The 12,621-nt window shown below is 48.4% G+C and overlaps 1 protein-coding gene across 1 annotated transcript in view; it reads left to right on the forward strand.

The window, feature by feature from the left end:
- Nucleotides 1-12,621, forward strand: part of LOC140186818 (dynein axonemal heavy chain 3-like) — a 428,385-nt gene that overhangs the window by 292,224 nt on the left and 123,540 nt on the right. Inside the window, 2 exon segments of the mRNA XM_072241409.1 lie at nt 7,714-7,872; nt 11,055-11,162. Of these exon segments, the coding sequence (XP_072097510.1) occupies nt 7,714-7,872; nt 11,055-11,162 (267 nt within the window).

A 12,621-nucleotide genomic window follows, 5' to 3' on the forward strand; every position in this document is an offset into this window, starting at 1 on the left:
ACCGTACTGGGAGTAATGATGGACACACAGTGATGGACACTGTACTGGGAGTAATGATGGACACAGTGATGGACACTGTACTGGGAGTAATGATGGACACACTGATGGACTGTACTGGGAGTAATGATGGATACACAGTGTTGGACACTGTACTGGGAGTAATGATGGACACAGTGATGGACACTGTACTGGGAGTAATGATGGACACACAATGATGGAAACTGTACTGGGAGTAATAATGGACACACAGTGTTGGACACTGTACTGGGAGTAATGATGGACACACAGTGTTGGACACTGTACTGGGAGTAATGATGGACACACAGTGTTGGACACTGTACTGGGAGTAATGATGGACACAGTGATGGACACTGTACTGGGAGTAATGATGGACACACAGTGTTGGACACTGTACTGGGAGTAATGATGGACACACAGTGATGGACACTGTACTGGGAGTAATGATGGACACACTGATGGACTGTACTGGGAGTAATGATGGATACACAGTGATGGACACTGTACTGGGAGTAATGATGGACACAGTGATGGACTATACTGGGAGTAATGATGGACACAGTGTTGGACTGTACTGGGAGTAATAGTGGACACACAGTGATTGACACTGTACTGGGAGTAATGATGGACACACAGTGATGGACTGTACTGGAAGTAATGATGGACACACAGTGATGGAGACTGTACTGGGAGTAATGATGGACACAGTCATGGACTGTACTGGGAGAACTGATGGACACACAGTGATGGACACTGTACTGGGAGTAATGATGGACACAGTCATGGACTGTACTGGGAGTAATGGTGGACACGCAGTGATGGACACTACTGGGAGTAAGGATGGACACTGTACTGGGAGTAATGATGGACACAGTGATGGACACTGTACTGGGAGTAATGATGGACACACTGATGGACTGCACTGGGAGTAAAGATGGACACACAGTGATGGACTCCGTACTGGGAGTAATGATGGACATACAGTGATGGACTGTACTGGGAGTAAAGATGGACACACAGTGATGGACTGTACTGGGAGTAATGATGGACACACAGTGATGGACACTGTACTGGGAGTAATGATGGACACACAGTGATGGACACTGTACTGGGAGTAATGATGGACACACAGTGATGGACACTGTACTGGGAGTAATAGTGGACATACAGTGATGGACACTGTACTGGGAGTAATGATGGACACACAGTGATGGACTGTACTGGAAGTAATGATGGACACACAGTGATGGAGACTGTACTGGGAGAAATGATGGACACAGTCATGGACTGTACTGGGAGAACTGATGGACACACAGTGATGGACACTGTACTGGGAGTAATGATGGATACACAGTGATGGACTGTACTGGGAGTAATGGTGGACACGCAGTGATGGACACTACTGGGAGTAAGGATGGACACACAGTGATGGACACTGTACTGGGAGTAATGATGGACACAGTGATGGACACTGTACTGGGAGTAATGATGGACACACTGATGGACTGCACTGGGAGTAAAGATGGACACACAGTGATGGACTGTACTGGGAGTAATGATGGACACACAGTGATGGACACTGTACTGGGAGTAATAGTGGACACACAGTGATGGACTGTACTGGGAGTAATGATGGACACACAGTGATGGACTATACTGGGAGTAATGATGTACATACAGTGATAGATTGTACTGGGAGTAATGATGGACACTGTACTGGGAGTAATGATGGACACAGTGATGGACACTGTACTGGGAGTAATGATGGACACACTGATGGACTGCACTGGGAGTAATAATGGACACACAGTGATGGACACTGTACTGGGAGTAATGATGGGCACGCAGTGATGGACACTGTACTGGGAGTAATGATGGACATACAGTGATAGATTGTACTGGGAGTAAGGATGGACACACAGTGATGGACACTGTACTGGGAGTAATGATGGACACAGTGATGGACACTGTACTGGGAGTAAGGATGGACATACAGTGATGGACACTGTACTGGGAGTAATGATGGACACAGTGATGGACACTGTACTGGGAGTAATGATGGACACACTGATGGACGGCACTGGGAGTAAAGATCGACACACAGTGATGGACTCCGTACTGGGAGTAATGATGGACATACAGTGATGGACTGTACTGGGAGTAATGATGGACACACAGTGATGGACACTGTACTGGGAGTAATGATGGACATACAGTGATGGACACTGTACAGGGAGTAATGGTGGACACACAGTGATGGACTGTACTGGGAGTAATGATGGACACACAGTGATGGACACTGTAATGGGAGTAATGATGGACACACAGTGATGGACTATACTGGGAGTAATGATGGACATACAGTGATGGACCGTACTGCGAGTAATGATGGACACACAGTGATGGACACTGTACTGGGAGTAATGATGTACATACAGTGATAGATTGTACTGGGAGTAATGATGGACACTGTACTGGGAGTAATGATGGACACAGTGATGGACACTGTACTGGGAGTAATGATGGACACAGTGATGGACACTGTACTGGGAGTAATGATAGGCACACTGATGGATTGTACTGGGAGTAATGATGGACACACAGTGATGGACACTGTACTGGGAGTAATGGTGGGCATGCAGTGATGGACACTGTACTGGGAGTAATGATGGACATACAGTGATAGATTGTACTGGGAGTAATGATGGACACAGTGATGGACACTGCACTGGGAGTAATGATGGACACACTGATGGACTGTACTGGGAGTAAAGATGGACACACAGTGATGGACACTGTACTGGGAGTAATGATGACAAACAGTGATGGACACTGTACTGGGAGTATTGGTGGACACACAGTGATGGACTGTACTGGGAATAATGATGGACATACAGTGATGGACTGTACTGGGAGTAATGATGGACACACAGTGATGGACACTGTACTGGGAGTAATGATGGACATACAGTGATAGACTGTACTGGGAGTAATGATGGACACAGTGATGGACACTGTACTGGGAGTAATGATGAACACTGTATTGGGAGTAATGATGGACATACAATGATGGACTGTATTGGGAGTAATGATGGACACACAGTGATGGACTGTACTGGGAGTAATGATGGACATACAGTGATGGACTGTACTGGGAGTAATGATGGACACTGTTTTGGGAGTAATGATGGACATACAGTGATGGACACTGTACTGGGAGTAATGGTGGACACACAGTGATGGACTGTACTGGGAGTAATGATGGACACACAGTGATGGACACTGTACTGGGAGTAATAGTGGACATACAGTGATGGACACTGTACTGGGAGTAATGATGGACACACAGTGATGGACTGTACTGGAAGTAATGATGGACACACAGTGATGGAGACTGTACTGGGAGTAATGATGGACACAGTCATGGACACTGTTTTGGGAGTAATGATGGACACACAGTGATGGACACTGTACTGGGAGTAATGATGGACACACAGTGATGGACTGTACTGGGAGTAATGATGGACACACAGTGATGGACACTGTACTGGGAGTAATAGTGGACATACAGTGATGGACACTGTACTGGGAGTAATGATGGACACACAGTGATGGACTGTACTGGAAGTAATGATGGACACACAGTGATGGACTGTACTGGGAGTAATGGTGGACACGCAGTGATGGACACTACTGGGAGTAAGGATGGACACACAGTGATGGACACTGTACTGGGAGTAATGATGGACACAGTGATGGACACTGTACTGGGAGTAATGATGGACACACTGATGGACTGCACTGGGAGTAAAGATGAACACACAGTGATGGACTGTACTGGGAGTAATGATGGACACACAGTGATGGACACTGTACTGGGAGTAATGATGGACACAGTGATGGACACTGTACTGGGAGTAATGATGGACATACAGTGATAGACTGTACTGGGAGTAATGATGGACACAGTGATGGACACTGTACTGGGAGTAATGATGAACACTGTATTGGGAGTAATGATGGACATACAATGATGGACTGTATTGGGAGTAATGATGGACACACAGTGATGCACTGTACTGGGAGTAATGATGGACATACAGTGATGGACTGTACTGGGAGTAATGATGGACACTGTTTTGGGAGTAATGATGGACATACAGTGATGGACACTGTACTGGGAGTAATGGTGGACACACAGTGATGGACTGTACTGGGGGTAATGATGGACACAGAGTGATGGACACGGTACTGGGAGTAATGATGGACATACAGTGATGGACTGTACTGGGAGTAATGAAGGACACACAGTGATTGACACTGTACTGGGAGTAATGATGGACACACAGTGATGGACTGTACTGGGAGTAATGATGGACACACAGTGATGGACACTGTACTGGGAGTAATGATGGACACAGTGATGGACTGTACTGGGAGTAATGGACTGTACTGGTAGTAATGATGGACACACAGTGATGGACACTGTACTGGGAATAATGATGGACACACAGTGATGGACACTGTACTGGGAATAATGATGGACACACAGTGAGGGACACTGTACTGGGAGTAATGATGGACACACTGATGGACTGTACTGGGAGTAATGATGGACACAGTGATGGACTGTACTGGGAGTAATGATGGACACTGTACTGGGAGTAATAATGGACACAGTGATGGACTGTACTGGGAGTAATGAAGGACACACAGTGACGGACACTGTACTGGGAGTAATGATGGACACACAGTAATGGACACTGTACTGGGAGTAATGATGGACACAGTTATGGACATTGTGCTGGGAGTAATGAATGACATACAGTGATAAACTGTACTGGGAGTAATGATGGACACTGTACTGAGAGTAATGATGGACACAGTGATGGACTGTACTGGGAGTAATGATGGATACACAGTGATTGTCTGTACTGGGAGTAATGATGGACACACAGTGATGGACACGGTAATGGGAGTAATGATGGACATACTGTGATGGACACTGTACTGGGAGTAATGATGGATACACAGTGATTGTCTGTACTGGGAGTAATGATGGACACACAGTGATGGACACTGTACTGGGAGTAATGATGGACACAGTGATGGACTGTACTGGAGTAATGATGGATACACATTGATGGACACGGTACTGGGAGTAATGATGGACACACAGTGATGGACACTGTACTGGGAGTAATGAAGGACACACAATGATGGACACTGTACTGGGAGTAATGATGGACACAGTGATGGACTGTACTGGGAGTAATGATGGACTGTACTGGGAGTAATGATGGACACACAGTGATAGACTGTACTAGGAGTGATGATGGACTGTACTGGGAGTAATGATGGACACAGTGATGGACTGTACTGGAGTAATGATGGATACACATTGATGGACACGGTACTGGGAGTAATGATGGACACACAGTGATGGACACTGTACTGGGAGTAATGAAGGACACACAATGATGGACACTGTACTGGGAGTAATGATGGACACAGTGATGGACTGTACTGGGAGTAATGATGGACTGTACTGGGAGTAATGATGGACACACAGTGATAGACTGTACTAGGAGTGATGATGGACTGTACTGGGAGTAATGATGGACACAGTGATGGACTGTACTGGTAGTAATGATGGACACACAGTGATGGACACTGTACTGGGAGTAATGATGGACACACAGTGATGGACACTGTACTGGGAGTAATGATGGACTGTACTGGGAGTAATGATGGACACACAGTGATAGACTGTACTGGGAGTAATGATGGACACTGTACTGGGAGTAATGATGGACTGTACTGGGAGTAATGATGGACACACAGTGATGGACACTGTACTGGGAGTAATGATGGACACACAGTGATGGACACTGTACTGGAAGTAATGATGGACACAGTGATGGACTGTACTGGAGTAATGAAGGACACACAGTGATGGACACCGTACTGGGAGTAATGAAGGACACACAGTGATGGACTGTACTGGGGGTAATGATGGACACAGTGATGGACACTGTACTGGGAGTAATGAAGGACATACAGTGATGGACACCGTACTGGGAGTAATGAAGGACACACTGTGATGGACACTGTACTGGGAGTAATGATGGACACTGTACTGGGAGTAATGATGGACACAGTGATGGACTGTACTGGGAGTAATGATGGACACACAGTGATGGACTGTACTGGGAGTAATGATGGACACACAGTGATGGACACTGTACTGGGAGTAATGATGGACACAGTGATGGACTGTACTGGGAGTAATGAAGGACACACAGTGATGGACACTGTACTGGAAGTAATGATGGACACAGTGATGGACTGTACTGGAGTAATGAAGGACACACAGTGATGGACTGTACTGGGGGTAATGATGGACACAGTGATGGACACTGTACTGGGAGTAATGAAGGACACACAGTGATGGACACCGTACTGGGAGTAATGAAGGACACACAGTGATGGACACTGTACTGGGAGTAATGATGGACACTGTACTGGGAGTAATGATGGACACAGTGATGGACTGTACTGGGAGTAATGATGGACACACAGTGATGGACTGTACTGGGAGTAATGATGGACACACAGTGATGGACACTGTACTGGGAGTAATGATGGACACAGTGATGGACTGTACTGGGAGTAATGATGGTCACAGTGATGGACACGGTACTGGGAGTAATGAAGGACACACAGTGATGGACTGTACTGGGAGTAATGAAGGACACACAGTGATAGACTGTACTGGGAGTAATGATGGACACTGTACTGGGAGTAATGATGGACTACTGGGAGTAATGATGGACACAGTGATGGACTGTACTGGGAGTAATGAAGGACACACAGTGATGGACTGTACTGGGAGTAATGATGGTCACAGTGATGGACTGTACTGGGAGTAATGATGGACACAGTGATGGACTGTACTGGGAGTAATGATGGTCACAGTGATGGACTGTACTGGGAGTAATGATGGTCACAGTGATGGACTGTACTGGGAGTAATGATGGTCACAGTGATGGACTGTACTGGGAGTAATGATGGACACAGTGATGGACTGTACTGGGAGTAATGATTCCCAGTGGGTTCAGACAAGGTGCTGTGCAGGAAGGTTTCTGCAGCAGCTGGTAGAGTGGCTCCAGGTGCTCCTGAGTCTCAGTGTTGGAGTAAGGAGTCAGGGGTCAGTCCAGGCTGATGAACTACGACCGGTGACCCTGCTTCCTCATGCTGTGGTTGCAGTTCTTGGCCATTCTGTATCGACGACCTCTGCTGACGGTGCAGTAAAGTCTGAGGTCAGTGGGTCAGCCAGTGGCTGGGCTGAGCGGACACAGTTATCACTTCGCTTCTGGGGTGGGCAGTCTTTACCACTGAGAAGGCAAGTTTGCGGAGGAGTGGGGGGCACCTTTGGGTCATACAGCACTGGGTGCTGACTCAGAGACTGCAGAGGACAGGAATTGAGGATGGGCACTGGGGCAGGGCCAGAGTGCTCACGGCTGGAGGCAACCCAATGGATCCCCCTTCCTTGAGAGTCCTTTCCCAAGTCCACCCACACAAGACACTCCCCCACCCAGTCGTGCGAGGGTGAAATGGCATTAGTGTCTCCCCCGTGAGTTGAAGTGACAGGGTTGGCCGGTAGCAGTGAGTGACGGGCTGCTCTGTCTGCAGGAGGAATGCAAGCAGGAGCTGGACGTGGCTATGCCTGCACTGACTGCCGCCATCATGGCTCTGGACACACTGAAGGCCAGCGACATCGCCATGGTGAAGGCGATGCAAAACACCCCCGCGGGTGTCCGCCTCATCCTTGCCGCCATCTGTGTGCTGAAGGTAGGTCTGCTCTGGGTGATGGATGGAGTGGGGTGTTGGGTAATTGGTCTGTCTGGGAGAGGTGTTAGGTTTCATTGGGTGCAGGTTTGGGTGTTGATGGGTGGGGTGTTGGATGACAGGTGTTGGGAGATGACAGGTGGGGTGTTGGATGATGGGTGTTGGGTGTTGATGGGTATTGTGTGTTGATGAATGGGGTACTGGAGGATGGATGTTGGTAAGACGGGTGACAAGTGGGGAGTTGGATGACAGGTGTTGGGTGATGACAGGTGGGCTGTTGGATGATGGGTATTGCGTGACTACAGGTGAGGTGTTGGATGATGGGTGTTGGGTGATGATTGGGTGGGGTGTTGGATGACGATGGGTGGGGTGTTGGGTGACGACGGTTGAGGTGTTGGGTGACAGGTATTAGGTGACGACAGGTGGGATGTTGGTAAGATGGGTGTTGGGGTGTTGGATGACGGTTGGGTGTTGGGTGACAGGTGTTGGGTATAGGATGGTGGGGTGTTGGATGATGGTTGGGTGTTAAAGGTTGGGTTGGGGTGTTTGATGGGTGTTGGTAAGACAGGTGGTGAGTGATGATGGCTGTATTATTGGATGATGGGTGTTGGTAAGAAGGGTGTTGGGTGTTGAATGGTGGGGTGTTGGATGATGGGTGTTGGGTGATGATTGGGTAGGGTGTTGGACGGGTGTTGGATGACGATGAGTGGGGTGTTGGGTGACAGGTGTTGGTAAGATGGGTGTTGGGCATAGGATGGTGGGGTGTTGAATGATGGTTGGGTGTTAAAGGTTGGGTTGGGGTGTTTGATGGGTGTTGGTAAGACAGGTAGTGAGTGATGATGGCTGTGTTATTGGATGATGGGTGTTGGTAAGAGGGGTGTTGGGTGTTGAATGGTAGGGGGTTGGATGATAGGTGTTGGGTGATGACAGGTGGGGTGTTGGTGAGACAGGTATTGGGTGACGACGGGTGGGGTGTTGGGTGACGGATGTAGGGTGAACATGGGTGGGTTTTGGGTGACAATAGGTGTGGCATTGGATGACTATGGGTGGGGTGTTGGGTGACCATAAGACCATAAGACCATAAGACAAAGGAGCAGAAGTAGGCCATTCGGCCCACCGAGTCTGCTCCGCCATTTTATCATGAGCTGATCCATTTTATCCTATTTAGTCCCACTGCCCCGCCTTCTCACCATAACTTTTGATGCCCTGGCTACTCAGATACCTATCAATCTCTGCCTTAAATACACCCAATGACTTGGCCTCCACTGCTGCCCGTGGCAACAAATTCCATAGATTCACCACCCTCTGACTAAAAAATTTTTTTCGCATTTCTGTTCTGAAAGGGCGCCCTTCAATCCTTAAGTCATGTCCTCTCATACTAGACTCCCCCATCATGGGAAACAACTTTGCCAAATCCACTCTGTCCATGCCTTTTAACATTCGAAATGTTTCTATGAGGTCTCCCCTCATTCTTCTAAACTCCAAGGAATACAGTCCAAGAGCGGACAAATGTTCCTCATATGTTAACCCTCTCATTCCCGGAATCATTCTAGTGAATCTTCTCTGTACCCTCTCCAACGTCAGCACATCCTTTCTTAAATAAGGAGACCAAAACTGCCCACAGTACTCCAAGTGAGGTCTCACCAGTGCCTTATAGAGCCTCAACATCACATCCCTGCCCCTATACTCTATTCCTCTAGAAATGAATGCCAACATTGCATTCGCCTTCTTCACTACTGACTCAACCTGGAGGTTAATTTTAAGGGAATCCTGTACGAGGACTCCCAAGTCCCGTTGCATCTCAGAACTTTGAATTCTTTCCCTATTTAAATAATAGTCTGCCCGTTTATTTTTTCTGCCAAAGTGCATAACCATACACTTTCCAACATTGTACTTCATTTGCCACTTCTCTGCCCATTCTTCCAATCTATCCAAGTCTCTCTGCAGACTCTCCGTTTCCTCAGCACTACCGGCCCCTCCACCTATCTTCATATCGTCAGCAAACTTAGCCACAAAGCCATCTATTCCATAATCCAAATCGTTGATGTACAATGTAAAAAGAAGCAGCCCCAACACGGACCCCTGTGGAACACCACTGGTAACCGGCAGCCAACCAGAATAGGATCCCTTTATTCCCACTCTCTGTTTCCTGCCAATCAGCCAATGCTCTATCCACATATGTAATTTTCCCGTAATTCCATGGGCTCTTATCTTGTTAAGTAGCCTCATGTGTGGCACCTTGTCAAAGGCCTTCTGAAAATCCAAATATACAACATCCACTGCATCTCCCTTGTCTAGCCTACTGATAATTTCCTCAAAAATAGGCTTGTCAGGCAGGATTTTCCTTTAAGGAATCCATGCTGAGTTCTGCCTATCTTGTCATATGCCTCCAGGTACTCTGTAACCTCATCCTTGACAATCGACTCCAACAACTTCCCAACCACTGATGTTAAACTAACAGGTCTATAATTTCCTTTTTGCTTCCTTGCCCCCTTCTTAAATAGCAGAGTGACATTTGCAATCTTCCAGTCTTCCGGAACCATGTCAGAATCTATCGACTTTTGAAAGATCATCGCTAATGCCTCCGCAATCTCCACAGCTACTTCCTTCAGAACACGAGGGTGCATTCCATCTGGTCCAGGAGATTTATCGACCTTTAGCCTATTCAGCTTCCTGAGTACTTTCTCTGTCGTAATTGTGACTGCGCACTCTTCTCTTCCCTGCCACCCTTGAGTGTCCGGTATCCTGCTGTCTTCCTCAGTGAAGACTGATGCAAAATACTTGTTCAGTTCCTCTGCCATCTCCTCATCTCCCATTTCAATTTCTCCAGCTGTGTGGCAGCTTATGCTGAGATGCCCTTTGGAAAAGGGGGCAGACCAAGTGGTGGTCGATAGCCCTTCAGTGAGGTTCAGGAGGAAAAGCTGATGGCTCTGTATGTCAGCAGCACTTGTGTTTTGGGCCAGTGAGGCCGGAAATCTCGCTCGGTCCAGAAAAGCCCAACCCTGAACTATAGCCCAGACTTTAGTTCACCTGCCAGCAAGTCCCTCGCTGTAGAGTTAGGCCTCGAAGTTCCTAACATGCTAATAGGGCTGCTCAGAACTATGTTTGCAGTGTGACCAGGGTATTCTGTCTGTGATGTCAATATGAACTCTGAGCCCATGTTAACATTTATCTCTCCTGTTGAGGGGATTAAACCTGATAAAAAGGTGGACGTGAACGGCAAGAACAGCGATAACTACTGGCCTCCTGCCAAGAAGATGCTTGGAGACATGAAGTTCCTAGAGTCACTGAAGGTAGAGGTCACTGGCAGCCAGGGATTGTTGGAGGTCAGGTTCATTGGGGTGTCAGGGGTCTCTGAGGGTCACAAGTCTCAGTGGGAGCACAGGATGCAGACAGAGCATGATCCTGCACAGATTTGAGGGGGAAGTTCAGTAAAACAAGAGTAAATAAGAACTGTTGTCTTTGACCAGCGGGGTTGAATTCCTCACTGCAGATGCATTCATGTGTTACAGTGTGCTGAAGCTGTGGGGTTAGTGTAGACTAACTGGAGGAGTTAGGGTGGAGCTCGCAAACACCACACCATCTGCACTTGGGGGAATAGCAGACTTCAAGCTGGAAAGCGAAATGTTGTGTAGTGAGTTAGACCTCAGTGTCGGCAGAATCACACCCCTCAGACCTCTGGGTTCCAGTTAGTTTTCATCTTATTAGGGGCCCCACTGTCTGGGCTAACGGGAGTACCTTACACAGCCGAGCTTTAGCAAGCTCACGGTGGAGGGAGATCGTGAGCTATTTAAATGTCGTAGAATTATCAGGATCCACCATCTCCTCAGGAAGTAAATTATACTCCATTTGTGACCTAATCAATGTTTCATAAAGTTGTAAACTTCTGCGGCACTCCCGCACAGCCCTTCCTCTCTGTGGTAATCTCCCACACAGCCCTTCCTCTCTGTGGTAATCTCCTGCACAGTCCTTCCTCTCTGCGGGAATCTCCCGCACAGCCCTTCCTCTCTGTGGTAATCTCCCGCACAGCCCTTCCTCTCTGTGGTAATCTCCTGCACAGTCCTTCCTCTCTGCGGGAATCTCCCACACAGCCCCTCCTCTCTGTGGTAATCTCCTGCACAGCCCATCCTCTCTGCGGGAATCTCCCACACAGCCCCTCCTCTCTGTGGTAATCTCCTGCACAGCCCTTCCTCTCTGCCATAATCTCCTGCACAGCCCTTCCTCTCTGTGGTAATCTCCTGCACAGCCCTTCCTCTCTGCCATAATCTCCTGCACAGCCCTTCCTCTCTGCGGGAATCTCCCGCACAGCCCTTCCTCTCTGTGGTAATCTCCTGCACAGCCCTTCCTCTCTGTGGGAATCTCCTGCACAGTCCTTCCTCTCTGTGGTAATCTCCCGCACAGCCCTTCCTCTCTGTGGCAATCTCCCGCACAGTCCTTCCTCTCTGCGGGAATCTCCCGCACAGCCCTTCCTCTCTGTGGTAATCTCCCGCACAGCCCTTCCTCTCTGTGGTAATCTCCCGCACAGCCCTTCCTCTCTGCGGGAATCTCCTGCACAGCCCTTCCTCTCTGTGGTAATCTCCTGCACAGCCCTTCCTCTCTGCGGGAATCTCCTGCACAGCCCTTCCTCTCTGTGGTAATCTCCTGCACAGCCCTTCCTCTCTGCGGGAATCTCCTGCACAGCCCTTCCTCTCTGTGGTAATCTCCTGCACAGCCCTTCCTCTCTGCGGGAATCTCCTGCACAGCCCTTCCTCT

This window comes from Mobula birostris, chromosome 23, assembly GCF_030028105.1.
Source record: "Mobula birostris isolate sMobBir1 chromosome 23, sMobBir1.hap1, whole genome shotgun sequence".
NCBI classification, from domain to species: domain Eukaryota; kingdom Metazoa; phylum Chordata; class Chondrichthyes; order Myliobatiformes; family Myliobatidae; genus Mobula; species Mobula birostris.